Raw genomic sequence first — 14,459 nt, 5'->3', positions numbered from 1 at the left:
ATTGTCCTTGTACAAAAACCTCTAGACTGCTCAGTATTTTAAGTTTCAATGAGATGCACTCTGCCATGCCGGGTTTGTAGTGATGGCCCTCAACCGTTCCTGGTACGTGAGTTGACTTGGCTCTGGAATGATTTTTGTTGCCCGGTGTTGCACTTTCTTCAGAGCAGCTGTATGTCCTTCTGAAGATGATCTCCATGCTTGGATACATTAATCCAAATGAGGGCGCACCAGAGATTTATACAGTTGAATCGCTACTTGTTTTTAAAGTCAAAGGTACGAGTGATTATTCCAAGGGTTTGGTTAGGCTTTTTTGACTGCTGCTCCCACGTGTTCTATAACTTTGAGTGAGTGGTGTGATTTATTAATTTAGCTAAGCAGGTTACTGTGTTTACCATAGCTACAGTTACATAGTTTAATGTATGCATCAACAGTCTTTTATAGCATTCTGGACCAAGAACTGGACCACAACAGTCTCCTAAGCTAAGCAGTGAGCCAGTTACATATAATCTTGATATAATTATGATGCTCTCCACACCAGTGGGTGGGCGGGGACAGTGGAAAGTTTACCGTGAGGTGCTTGGTCACCCTACAGCAGGCAAACTTGGGATACTTGACTTAAGAGTTCTGCTAACACATCATCGTGAATGAAATACACGTTTCTGGAACATTTGTGATCGAATTATCTATACAGTCTTGATTTTTTCGTCGCATTTAATTACATAGTGAGGTGAGGTATGTGAATATTTCTAATTACCGAATCTACATACGCCGATTTTGAATGTAAATAGTGTTACATGCACTATGTATATTGTATTTCCTTCAACGTTATATGCATGCTAGTGCTTGTGTGTGTGTGAAAGATTCACCCAAATTTAAGAATATTAATATTTCTGTAAATAAATAAATAAAAAATTATATTACTATAATATGGTCTGGAGGTATTGCAAATAGCCTACTGAAATGTTGAGCCCAGGAGCTGAAGCTGGACCTAGAGGAAGATAGAGGCAGGGAAGCAAGACCGTATAGAGGGTATTACCAGACCCGCCTTATACAAATACCTGGCGCATGACTCCTCACACGCCCAGTAAGTATGTTGAATATCTCATGTGATGGACCTTATAGCTGCTGCCACACTTTTCTCTTTATTTCGTTTTTACCATGAATGTTCGTCTTGCGGATTAGAGGGGGAAAACATTTACTATAGATGGGTGATCGTAGAGGAGAGAGACTGCCTACCTCATCATGTCGTAGCGGGTGATGATTTTGAACGTATTAAGACAGTACCTTTCATTCATACAGTCCCGCTGTAGTACACATCAGGCCACCACTCTCGTAATTATGGGGTACTTCACCCCACATCTTTCACTCATCAATCCTGCCGCTGTGTTTTTAGTGTTAAGTTTAATAAATTATCCACATTAAATAAACTAAGATGATGTAAATTAGGTGTATTAAATATCGTGTTGGATAAGTATTGAGTGGGTGGGGCGCGGAGCTGTTAGACGAAGACATAGCCAACGACTCGTGCACCCACTCGAACATGGTGGGACAGAGGCAGTCTTGAAAATGGCCGACGTTCGATAGCGGCCAGGTCAGACAGGCAGCTAACTTCTTGTAATTAGTGAATGATATCGTGACTATGGAGTGCTTAATGTGGTGCACAGAGCTAGCCAATGGTAGTTATGTTAAGTGTGACCGCACCGTGCTGGCTTAAGGTGTGAATATGACGATGAAAATAGCTGTGGAGTTTGTGTGAAGGCGGTGGGTAGCCAGTCGCTGCCTCTCAGTCGGTGAAGGTTTGAAGTAATATTACGGTCCGTCGCCTGAATTTCCTCCAAGATGTGGAATATGATGTGTGATGTGATGCCTACCATAGCTGAGGACAGCATCTCCCAGAGGGGATCGCAGTTTAGCGGAGATGACGCTAATTTTGAACAGCTTATGGTGTCGATGCTGGACGAGAGGGACAAGCTCCTCGACACCATTCGCGAGACCCAGGAGAGGCTGAGCGAGCTGGAGACCAAGTACCAGGAGCTGGAGAAGGAGCGAGACAGCCTGCAGCGGCAGCTAGACGCCAATCTGCCCCAGGTAAGGCCCCCGGGGGGGAGGGTTGAGGGTAGACGTTAGAGGAGCCGCCGCCACTAACCTCTCCACTCTCATCCATTTTCTCTGATGCCAACTTAGGGCGCGGACCCGGACCATGTTCCTGCCTGTGTTTTCTCGCATTCCTCCCTTCCTACGCCCTCTCTGGCCCCTCACGCACGCCCTCTGCACGCTAGAGGCAACAGTCTAAGCGATCAGGGGGCGGTAATGTGGTAATAGGGTGTGTGTGTGGGAGTAGGTTGGGCGGTGGAGGGCGGTGGGCTGATATATTGATGAAAAACGGACGGCACGCAGACGCGGCTCTCCTCCCATTTTAACGTATAGTTTTCGAGGGATTGGTTTGAGGGCGGGGTATGGGAGAGCCGGGGAGAGGGCGAGAGGGGTGAGGGGAGTTGTGGGAGTGTCGGGTGTTGGGGCGGGGAGCTGCGGCAGATGAGAGGGAGATGACAGGGCGCCTGGCACCAGTCTCGCCATGACACCATTGACGGTCACGGCGAGAGTGCAGGAGAAGCGTAAACACCGTGGGGGCCCCTGTCACTCTCTCGACCCGGTGCCTGCTGCTTCACTCTGTGGCCCTCCTCACTCGCCCTCCACTCTGTGGCCCTCCTCACTCGCCCTCCACTCTGTGGCCCTCCTCACTCGCCCTCCACTCTGTGGCCCTCCTCACTCGCCCTCCACTCTGTGGCCCTCCTCACTCGCCCTCCACTCTGTGGCCCTCCTCACTCGCCCTCCACTCTGTGGCCCTCCTCACTCGCCCTCCACTCTGTGGCCCTCCTCACTCGCCCTCCACTCTGTGGCCCTCCTCACTCGCCCTCCACTCTGTGGCCCTCCTCACTCGCCCTCCACTCTGTGGCCCTCCTCACTCGCCCTCCACTCTGTGGCCCTCCTCACTCGCCCTCCACTCTGTGGCCCTCCTCACTCGCCCTCCACTCTGTGGCCCTCCTCACTCGCCCTCCACTCTGTGGCCCTCCTCACTCGCCCTCCACTCTGTGGCCCTCCTCACTCGCCCTCCACTCTGTGGCCCTCCTCACTCGCCCTCCACTCTGTGGCCCTCCTCACTCGCCCTCCACTCTGTGGCCCTCCTCACTCGCCCTCCACTCTGTGGCCCTCCTCACTCGCCCTCCACTCTGTGGCCCTCCTCACTCGCCCTCCACTCTGTGGCCCTCCTCACTCGCCCTCCACTCTGTGGCCCTCCTCACTCGCCCTCCACTCTGTGGCCCTCCTCACTCGCCCTCCACTCTGTGGCCCTCCTCACTCGCTCTCCACTCTGTGGCCCTCCACTCTGTGGCCCTCCTCACTCGCCCTCCACTCTGTGCCCCTCCTTCACTCACCCTTGGCCCCCCCTCCTTCACACTCGCCCTTGGCCCCCCCTCCTTCACACTCGCCCTTGGCCCCCCCCCCTCCTTCACACTCGCCCTTGGCCCCCCCCCCCTCCTTCACACTCGCCCTTGGCCCCCCCTCCTTCACACTCGCCCTTGGCCCCCCCCCCTCCTTCACACACGCCCTTGGCCCCCCCCTCCTTCACACACGCCCTTGGCCCCCCCCTCCTTCACACACGCCCTTGGCGCCCCCCTCCTTCACACACGCCCTTGGCCCTCCCCCCCCCCCTCCTTCACACGCGCCCTTGGCCCTCCCCCCCTCCTTCACACGCGCCCTTGGCCCTCCCCCCCTCCTTCACACGCGCCCTTGGCCCCCCCCCTCCTTCACACGCGCCCTTGGCCCCCCCCTCCTTCACACGCGCCCTTGGCCCCCCCTCCTTCACACGCGCCCTTGGCCCCCCCTCCTTCACACGCGCCCTTGGCCCCCCCCCCTCCTTCACACTCGCCCTTGGCCCCCCCTCCTCCTTTACACTCGCCCTTGGCCCCCCTCCTCCTTTACACTCGCCCTTGGCCCCCCCTCCTCCTTTACACTCGCCCTTGGCCCCCCCTCCTCCTTTACACTCGCCCTTGGCCCCCCCTCCTCCTTTACACTCGCCCTTGGCCCCCCCTCCTCCTTTACACTCGCCCTTGGCCCCCCTCCTCCTTTACACTCGCCCTTGGCCCCCCCTCCTCCTTTACACTCGCCCTTGGCCCCCCCTCCTCCTTTACACTCGCCCTTGGCCCCCCCTCCTCCTTTACACTCGCCCTTGGCCCCCCCTCCTCCTTTACACTCGCCCTTGGCCCCCCCTCCTCCTTTACACTCGCCCTTGGCCCCCCCTCCTCCTTTACACTCGCCCTTGGCCCCCCCCTCCTCCTTTACACTCGCCCTTGGCCCCCCCTCCTCCTTTACACTCGCCCTTGGCCCCCCCTCCTCCTTCACACTCGCCCTTGGCCCCCCCTCCTCCTTCACACTCGCCCTTGGCCCCCCCCTCCTTCACACTCGCCCTTGGCCCCCCCCTCCTTCACACACGCTCTTGGCCCCCCCTCCTTTACTCGCCCTTGGCCCCCCCCTCCTTCACTCGCCCTTGGCCCTCCCCCCTCCTTCACTCGCCCTTGGTCCCCCCCCCCTCCTTCACTTGCCCTTGGCCCCCCCCCTCCTCCACACACCGCGTGGAACACTGCGAGGGGTTGGCCAGTTATGCCCCTTATGTGTAGTGGAAGCATGTTGAACAGTCTCGGGCCTCTGATGTTGATAGTTCTCTCTGAGTACCTGTTGCACCTCTGCTCTTCAACGGGGGTATTCTGCACATCCTGCCATGCCTCCTGGTCTCATGTGGTGTTATTTCTGTGTGCAGGTTTGGGACCAGCGCCTCTACTATTTTCCATGTGTAGATTATTATATATATCTCCCGCATGCGCTCAATAGAATACAGATTTAGGCATTTAATCGGTCCCTGGTTGATACCTGGTTGATGGGGTTCTGGGAGTTCTTCTACTCCCCAAGCCCGGCCCGAGGCCAGGCTCAACTTGTGAGAGTTTGGTCCACCAGGCTGTTGCTTGGAGCGGCCCGCAGGCCCACATACCCACCACAGCCTGGTTGGTCCGGCAATAATTAAGATTACTCCTGTAGAGTGGATTCTAGCGGTAAAGGATCTTTGCACGCTCTCCAGGTCAGAAATTCCTCCGGCTCTGAATGGGGCTGTTAGAGTGCAGCAATATTCCACCTTAGAGACACACTAGGGCCTTGAAAAGTATCATTGGTATGGCATCGCCTGTTAGGAAGGTCCACACCATGCCCTGTCTCCCTCCCTCTCTCCCACACCATGCCCTCTCCCCCCCCCACTCTCCACGCCATGCCCCCCCATCGCCCCCCACTCTCCACGCCATGCCCCCCCATCGCCCCCCACTCTCCACGCCATGCCCTCTCCCCCCCCACTCTCCACGCCATGGCCCCCCCCCCATCGCCCCCCACTCTCCGCGCCATGCCCTCTCTCTCCCCCCCCCCACTCTCCACGCCATGCCCCCCCCCCCCATCGCCCCCCACTCTCCACGCCATGCCCCCCATCGCCCCCCACTCTCCACGCCATGCCCTCTCCCCTCCCACTCTCCACGCCATGGCCCCCCCATCGCCCCCCACTCTCCGCGCCATGCCCCCCTCGCCCCCCACTCCACGCCATGCCCCCTCGCCCCCCACTCTCCACGCCATGCCCCCCCTCGCCCCCCACTCTCCACGCCATGCCCCCCCCTCGCCCCCCACTTTCCACGCCATGCCCCCCCTCGCCCCCCACTCTCCACGCCATGCCCCCCCTCGCCCCCCACTCTCCACGCCATGCCCCCCCTCGCCCCCCACTCTCCACGCCATGCCCCCCCTCGCCCCCCACTCTCCACGCCATGCCCCCCCTCGCCCCCCACTCTCCACGCCATGCCCCCCCTCGCCCCCCCACTCTCCACGCCATGCCCCCCTCGCCCCTCACTCTCCACGCCATGCCCCCCCTCGCCCCTCACTCTCCACGCCATGCCCCCCTCGCCCCCCACTCTCCACGCCATGCCCCCCTCGCCCCCACTCCACGCCATGCCCCCCTTGCCCCCCACTCTCCACGCCATGCCCCCCCCTTGCCCCCCACTCTCCACGCCATGCCCCCCCTCGCCCCCCACTCTCCACGCCATGCCCCCCCTCGCCCCCACTCTCCACGCCATGCCCCCCCCTCGCCCCCCACTCTCCACGCCATGCCCCCCCCCTCGCGCCCCACTCTCCACGCCATGCCCCCTCCTCGCCCCCACTCTCCACGCCATGCCCTCTCCCCCACTCTCCACGCCATGGCCCCCCCATCGCCCCCACTCTCCACGCCATGCCCCCCCCATCGCCCCCACTCTCCACGCCATGCCCCCCCCCTCGCCCCCCACTCTCCACGCCATGCCCCCCTCACCCCCCACTCTCCACGCCATGCCCCCCATCGCCCCCACTCTCCACGGCGTGCCCCCCCTCGCCCCCCACTCTCCACGCCATGCCCCCCCTCGCCCCCCACTCTCCACGCCATGCCCCCCCTCGCCCCCCACTCTCCACGCCATGCCCCCCCTCACCCCCCACTCTCCACGCCATGCCCCCCATCGCCCCCACTCTCCACGCCATGCCCCCCCTCGCCCCCCACTCCACGCCATGCCCCCCATCGCCCCCACTCTCCACGCCATGCCCCCCCTCGCCCCCCACTCTCCACGCCATGCCCCCCATCGCCCCCACTCTCCACGCCATGCCCCCCCTCGCCCCCCACTCTCCACGCCATGCCCCCCCCTCGCCCCCCACTCTCCACGCCATGCCCCCCCTCACCCCCCACTCTCCACGCCATGCCCCCCATCGCCCCCCACTCTCCACGCCATGCCCCCCCTCGCCCCACACTCTCCACGCCATGCCCCCCCCCCTCGCCCCCCACTCTCCACGCCATACCCCCCCCTCGCCCCCCACTCTCCACGCCATGCCCCCCCTCGCCCCCCACTCTCCACGCCATGCCCCCCCTCGCCCCCCACTCTCCACGCCATGCCCCCCTCACCCCCCACTCTCCACGCCATGCCCCCCCATCGCCTCCCACTCTCCACGCCATGCCCCCCCCTCGCCCCCCACTCTCCACGCCATGCCCCCCCACGCCCCCCACTCTCCACGCCATGCCCCCCCCACGCCCCCCACTCTTCACACCATGCCCCCCTCGCCCCCCACTCCACGCCATGCCCCCCCCTCGCCCCCCACTCTCCACGCCATGCCTCCCCCCTCGCCCCCCACTCTCCACGCCATGCCCCCCCCCCTCGCGCCCCACTCTCCACGCCATGCCCTCTCCTCGCCCCCCCCCACTCTCCACGCCATGCCCTGCTTGATACCTGATGGGGTTCTGGGAGTTGTTCTACTCCCCAAGCCCGGCCCGAGGCCAGGCTCGACTTGTGAGAGTTTGGTCCACCAGGCTGTTGCTTGGAGCGGCCCGCAAGCCAATATACCCACCACAGCCCGGTTGGTCCGGAACTTCTCTTAGAAAACAGTCTAGTTTTCTCTTGAAGATGTCCACGGTTGTTCCGGCAATATTTCTTATAGTCGCTGGGAGGACGTTGAACAACCGCGGACCTCTGATGTTTATACAGTGTTCTCTGATTGTGCCTATGACACCTCTGCTCTTCACTGGTTCAATTTTGCATTTTCTTCCATATCGTTCACTCCAGTATGTTATTTTACTGTGTAGATTAGGGATCTGGCCCTCCAGTATTTTCCATGTGTGTATTATTTGGCATCTCTCTCGACTCCTTTCTAGAGAGTACATTTGGAGAGCTTTGAGACGATCCCAACAATTTAGGCCCCCTCTTCCCCTCATCTTTCGACAAGCCGCCGATTCTGCATTAGATGCCTTCCCCGATTTACGACCTGGTACTTGATATCCTCATTTACCATCCAACAAGCACCTGATATTTCACTCGTCAAGCAATCCTCACTAACTCATACTGGACCAGACACCTGATTCTCGATTTGATTCCCATCACTTGCCTGAAAGGCCAGTATGAGGCCTTATAGGTGAGCGGCTACCTTAGAAAAGGCCACCTATAAGGCTAGTATGTTTAGCACCCCATTAAAGACCATAAAAGTTAAAGATCCGGACAGCTTTTTTATGAACAATATCCAAACCCTTGACAGTATAACTGACATTAACACAAACTCTGAAAGAGAAATTAACAACATGCCCATGCACTGGGCCTGACTCGTGGGATTCAATATTCATAAAGACATGTAAAGTACCAGTAGCGCGAGCGCTCAGTGTACTATGGAGAAAAAGCCTGGATACAGGGGAGATACCAGCAGCACTTAAATTATACTCAAGGTTGTAACAGTTATCTTGAGGTTATCTTGAGATGATTTCGGGGCTTTTAGTGTCCCCGCGGCCCGATCCTCGACCAGGCTCCATCCACAGGAAGCAGCCCGTGACAGCTGACTAACACCCAGGTACCTAATTTACTGCTAGGTAACAGGGGCATAGGGTGAAAGAAACTCTGCCCATTGTTTCTCGCCGGCGCCTGGGATCGAACCCAGGACCACAGGATCACAAGTCCAGCGTGCTGTCCGCTCGGCCGACCGGCTCCCTCTCCATTAGATGTGTGTCACTATTGTCACTTTTCCTTGGCGGGATTCTCACACTGGTCACACTAAGTCCGTGTCTGCCCACGGAAATAGGTCTTTCCTAAAACTAAACTTATCCAATTTATACCCATTGTTTTGTGTTCTGTCTTGTGTTGATACTTTTAATACCCTATTAATATCCCCCCTAGGGGCAGAAGACATGGTAAAAGTGCAAAATAGTTCCCATAAAAAGTAGAGGTGAACAAAGTACACATTCTGTAAACATTAGAGGCCCTAAGATCTTTCAACACCTTTTAAATGTGAGATGTAACCAATTGATCTCCTTCGGTATTTAAGTGGGAATTAACACCTCTGAAGGGTAGGTGATCAACGAGGCTGTGGTGACCACGCCAGACTGTGTACAATGGCGTGCAAGAGGCCGTCAACCAGTAGGGCAGGTCAGGGAACATGGTAACGCAGTGCAAGGTAAGATAGCCAGAGCTTCCTTAACAACTAAGAACATAAGAACAAGGTTAATTACAGAAGGCCTATTGGCCCATACCAGGCAGCTTCTATTTATAACCACCCAATCCCACTTGTGTGTCCAACTCACGCTTGAAACAATCAAGAGTCCCCCCCCCACCTCCACCATGCCATGTGGCAACTGGTTCCACAAATCAAGAACCCTGTTACCGAACCAGTATTTACCCAGGTCTTTCCTAAAACTAAACTTATCCAATTTATACCCATTGTTTTGTGTTCTGTCTTGTGTTGATACTTTTAATACCCTATTAATATCCCCCTTTGTTATGTCCATTCATCCACTTGTAAACCTCTATCATGTCACCCCTAACTCTTCGCATTTCCAGTGAATGCAATTTAAGCTTGGTTAATCTTTTTTCATATGACAGGTTTTTAATTTGGGGAATTAACTTTGTCATCCTTCGCTGGACACGTTCAAGTGAATTTATATCCATTCTATAATACGGCGACCAAAACTGAACTGCATAATCCAAATGGGGCCTAACCAGAGCAAGATATAGCTTAAGAACAACACCAGGTGTCTTGTTACTAACGCTTCGATTAATAAATCCCATTGTTCTATTTGCCTTATTACGAACGTTTATGTATTTAATTTTTGGTTTTAAATTCTTATTAATCATAACTCCCAGATCCCTTTCGCAATCAGACTTCGCAATCTCAACACCATCTAGCTCGTATCTTGTAACTCTATCATCACTACCCAGCCTCAAAACCTTACATTTGTCAGCATTAAACTACATCTGCCAATCTTTTGACCATTTCAAAACCCTAGATCGCCTTGAAGTGATAGTCTCTTTCCGTGTTAATCTCCCTCCCGATTTTTGTATCATGGGCAAAATCTAGCATCACCCCAGGTCACGGGTTGTGTTCATCTTTTGGTGAATACACAGGGTTACCGGTTCGGTAACAGGGTTGTTGATTTGTGGAACAAATTACCGCGTAACGTGCTGGAGGTGGGGTCCCTCGATTGTTTCAAGCGCGGGTTGGACATGTATATGAGTGGGATTGGGGGGTTATAGATAGGAGCTGCCTCGTATGGGCCAATAGGCCTTTTGCAGTTGCCTTTGTTCTTATGTTCTTATGGTGTATGGTTTGGTCATCACCACCCATCACTTTCTATGGCTTGTTCCTTGGGAGCCACTCAACGTTCACATCTGATATTAATATGCAAAGTAGCATGCGTAACGGCATGCATTGGTGCGTTTGCAATTGCTTTAGAGATACGTGGTATACCAGGTGTGGGCTGTGAGAGTTCTTATACTCTGCAAGCCCGACCTGGGGCCAGGCTTGTCTTGTGATACCTTGGTCTGAAAGGGTGCTCCTTGGAGTGGCTCTCAGACCCAAACATCAGAGGTCCGCGGCTGTTCAACGTCCTCCCAGCGAGCATCAGAAATATTGCAGGAACAACCGTGGACATCTTAAAGAGAAAACTAGATTGTTTTCTAGAAGACGTTCCGGACCAGCCGGGCTTTGTGGGTATGTGGGCCTGCGGGCCGCTCCAAACAGCCTGATGGACCAAACTCTCACAAGCCAAGCCTGGCCTCGGGCCGGGCTTGGGGAGTAGAACTCCCAGAACCCCATCAACCAGGTATCACATATCCACTACAACATGATTAGGAACTTCCTGCAGGAATTTGTCTAATAGTTTCTTGAAGACGTCCCGTTTTGTTCCGGCAATATTTCTTATGTTTGGTGAGAGGATATTGAATAGCCGTGGACCTCTGATGTTCCTGGTTGATACCTGGTTGATGGGGTTCTCAGAGTTATTCTACTTCCCAAGCCATGGTGTTCTCTGATTGTACCTCTACTCTTTAACAAAGGAATGGTGCCCAACCACTTAGGTTGGACGGTAGAGCGACTGTCTCGCTTCATGCTGGTCGGCGTTCAATCCCCGACTGTCTTAAGTGGTTGGGCACCATTCCTTACCCCCGTCTCATCCCAAATCCTTATCCTGATCCTTCCAAGTGCTATATAGTCGTAATGGCTTGGGGTTTTCCCCTGATAATTCCCTCCCTCTTTACCAAGTATACTCTGCATTTCCTGCCATATCTTTCGCTCTGTACTGTGCTGTAATTTTGCTGTACACTATAGAGGTCGTTCAATATCACCCCCATGTATATATTACGTGATACCTCTCTCGTCTTCTTTCTAGAGAGCATATCTTGAGAGCTTTGAGATGATTGTATTGATTGTTGCCGCCGGAGGCGGCTAGTTTATTGTGCACCCCATACTCGTCCTGTGAGCAGTAGCGGAAAAAAAAGATTGCTGAGAGCCAAGAGGTGTTTATCAACCCTCAACGGGAAAATTTTACATTTACAATTTCATGTAATTTGCACACCTTATAATGATAGACCTGCCACCAATAATACTGTGTGTTTACCCTTGTTTACCTTTGTTTATTGTGCTTTAACTACAGTTAAAGGACAGAATATCCATCTGGGGGAAACAACTTAACCTACAGTTGCTGGTTTTCAGACACTTGAGCCGATGAAATATTGGTTTTCTTTGCCAAAGTTATGGTATGAATGAAAAGACATGATGGTGAAAACCCACTTATATATATATATATATATATATATATATATATATATATATATATATATATATATATATATATATATATATATATATATATATATATATATATATATATATATATAATATATATATATTATATTAACTAAAACCTTACACTCCACAAAGGAGGTAGTAAAGCAAATGCAAACAAATCATAGACCGATAACACTAACATCACACAACAATTTTAAAATAGGTCTAAGAAGTTAGATCACAAAACACATTGAGTCACAAAGTCTTAATAACCCTGCCCAACAGGTTTAGAGCAGGACGCTCCTGCCTCTGACAACTGCTAGACCACTATGCCATAGTCTTAGATGCCATGGAAGACATCTAAAATGCTGATGTAGTATAAACAGATTTGTACAAAAGCTTCCGGCAAGCTTTCCTTCCTATGGTGTTAGTGGGCTCAAAATGAATTATTACTGGCAATGTGGGAAGATCTTTAATTTCCCATCGAAGAGAAGCCAGTGTGTAATAGTCAACAAAGTAAGTCATATTATCCGTCTTTAAAAGCACAATGCCCCAGGGGCCAGATTCACGAAGCACTTACGCAAGTACTTACGAACGTGTACATCTCTCTTCAATCTTTGACGGCTTTGGTTACATTTATTAAACAGTTTACAACCATGAAAACTTCCCAATCAACTGTTGTTATTGTTATAAACAGCCTCCTGGTGCTTCGGAGCTCATTATGTTTAATAATTGTAAACGAAGCCGCCAAAGAGTGAGAAAAGATGTACAGGTTTCGTAAGTGCTTGCGTAACTGCTTCGTGAATCTGGCCCCTGGGTACTATGCTTACTCCAGTACTTTTCCTCATCTTCAATCGGCCATAAACAAGGACACACACACTATAGTACATAAAGGGCACGGCAAACCTCCAAACTGATGTTAACCAGGTCGTCCAATGGGCCACATAAAATATACATGTTTAATGAAGAAAAGTTTCAGCTCCTGCATTATGGAAAACAAACGAAAATATCAAAGCGGGACCCATATTAAACGCGAATAAATCACGTTATAGACAGAAAACGCATTATAAAAGATTTGGGAAGAATCATGTTGGAATGCCTTACTTTTAAAAACACAATACAGTAACTGTGACAAAGTTACAAACAGGTTGCATAACAAGAACATTTCAACAACATATGCCATGCCAATGACAATTTTCAACCCACTAATACCCCCCCCCCATTCAAAACTGGAGAAACTGCTGATCTGGAGAACGTGCAAAGATCTTTTACAACTAGAATCCATTCAATGAAGAATCATAATTATTGGGACTGCTCAAAAATGTCTGTATTCTCTCGAGGCCAGACGGGAGATGCATAATAATTTAACACACGGAAAAATATTAGAAATTTGTTTCAAATCTGCGAGACTAATAACACCACATGAGACCAGGAGGCATGACAGGATGGGCAGAATATCTAGTTACCTAGCAGTAAAATAGGAACCTGGGCGTTAGTCAGCTGTCACGGGCTGCTTCCTGGGGGTGGAGGCCTGGTCGAGGACCGGGCCGCGGGGACACTAAAAAGCCCCGAAATCAGCTCAAGATAACCTCCCTGTTAAAAACCAGAAGTGCAGTAGGCACGCTGAGGGAGAGAACTCTATCTAAGGGCCAAAGACTTTGTCAATACTCTCCCTCTATACCCGAGGGGGCGTAACTGGCCGACCTGTCACGGTGTTCAGGAAAGTTCTTTATAAACGCCTCCAAAGGATACCTGGCTGTGAACAGTCGCGTCCAACAGTCTGGTTGACCAGACCGCCAACCTGGAGACCTGGTCAGAGACCGGGACCACGGGGACATTGATTCCCGGGATCAAAACAATATAGATATAAGATAGTCTTGTAAGTTTCAGTGCACTCAGTGTTTGGACGCAAAGCGGCGGCTCCCCCCCCCCCCCCGCCCCCCCCCGCCCCCCCCCCCCCACACACACACACGTAAAAACAAAAAAGTAGTTAGTAAAATCAGTTGATTGACAGTTGAGAGGCGGGCCGAAAGAGCAAAGATCAACTAGGTGAATACACACACATAGCATTATAATCCTGTAGAACTCAACCATACCCGGAGCATACCTGGATAGGGTTTCGTGAGTTGTTCTACTCCCAGAGCCCGGCCTGAGGCCAGGCTCCACTATACACCATCCCCCCCCCCCCCCCCACCTCTCACCGCTCCTATAACATGGCAGCGCCAAAACAAGGCACTCGTTCGCCAGAATGAACCCGGCAACATTTCAACGTGATTCACAAAGGTGATCATATTTTTCATCTTAATTAAGTATGTTGCGTGTTTTGTATTAGCCGACCAGGATACGTGGGCATGCGGGCCGCTCCAAGGAACAGCCTGATGGACCAAGCTCTCACAAGTAAAGCCTGGACTCGGGCCGGTCTTGGAGTAGAACTCCCAGAACCCCATGAAGCAGGTATTAACCAGGTGTTTATTGTATTAACATTTAGCTATACAACGAGGAGGCCTGGTCGACGACCGGGCCGCGGGGTCGCTGAGCCCCGAAATCACCAAGGTAACCTCAAGGTAAGGTAGTAATCCAGATGTCTAAGGTCTGGGTACTCGGTTATAACGACAAAATATCATACCTAACCATAATTTATGTATCAAATTATAAAATATATTTGGCACTGTAAGGGCCAGGGTTATGGTGAGATTTGTGTTCAATGGGCGACGCTGCGGCACGTAGCTAGGCCTATGTTAATCCCCGCTTTGCATAATAATGCTGTATGATGCATATATGCAGTGAATAAGGTACCTGGGAGTTACGCTACCGTTGTG

The 14,459-nt window shown here is 53.0% G+C and overlaps 1 protein-coding gene across 10 annotated transcripts in view; it reads left to right on the top strand.

The window, feature by feature from the left end:
• The window catches only part of Liprin-alpha (PTPRF interacting protein alpha), a 339,563-nt gene that overhangs the window by 13,561 nt on the left and 311,543 nt on the right, over positions 1-14,459 (top strand). For 4 of the 10 annotated variants that reach the window (XM_069306679.1, XM_069306683.1, XM_069306680.1 and 1 more), the window contains exon 1: positions 1,559-2,088. The exons of 1 other annotated variant lie outside the window; for it this stretch is intronic. In XM_069306679.1, the coding sequence (XP_069162780.1) occupies positions 1,840-2,088 (249 nt within the window). In that variant the 5' untranslated portion in view covers positions 1,559-1,839. Of the gene's footprint in view, positions 1-1,556; positions 2,089-14,459 lie in introns of those variants that run through there. 5 more of the 10 variants (XM_069306681.1, XM_069306677.1, XM_069306676.1 and 2 more) reach the window with 3 other exon arrangements.

This window comes from Procambarus clarkii, chromosome 58 (genome assembly GCF_040958095.1).
Source record: "Procambarus clarkii isolate CNS0578487 chromosome 58, FALCON_Pclarkii_2.0, whole genome shotgun sequence".
Taxonomy (NCBI): domain Eukaryota; kingdom Metazoa; phylum Arthropoda; class Malacostraca; order Decapoda; family Cambaridae; genus Procambarus; species Procambarus clarkii.
This window is presented reverse-complemented; position numbering and strand designations above follow the sequence as displayed.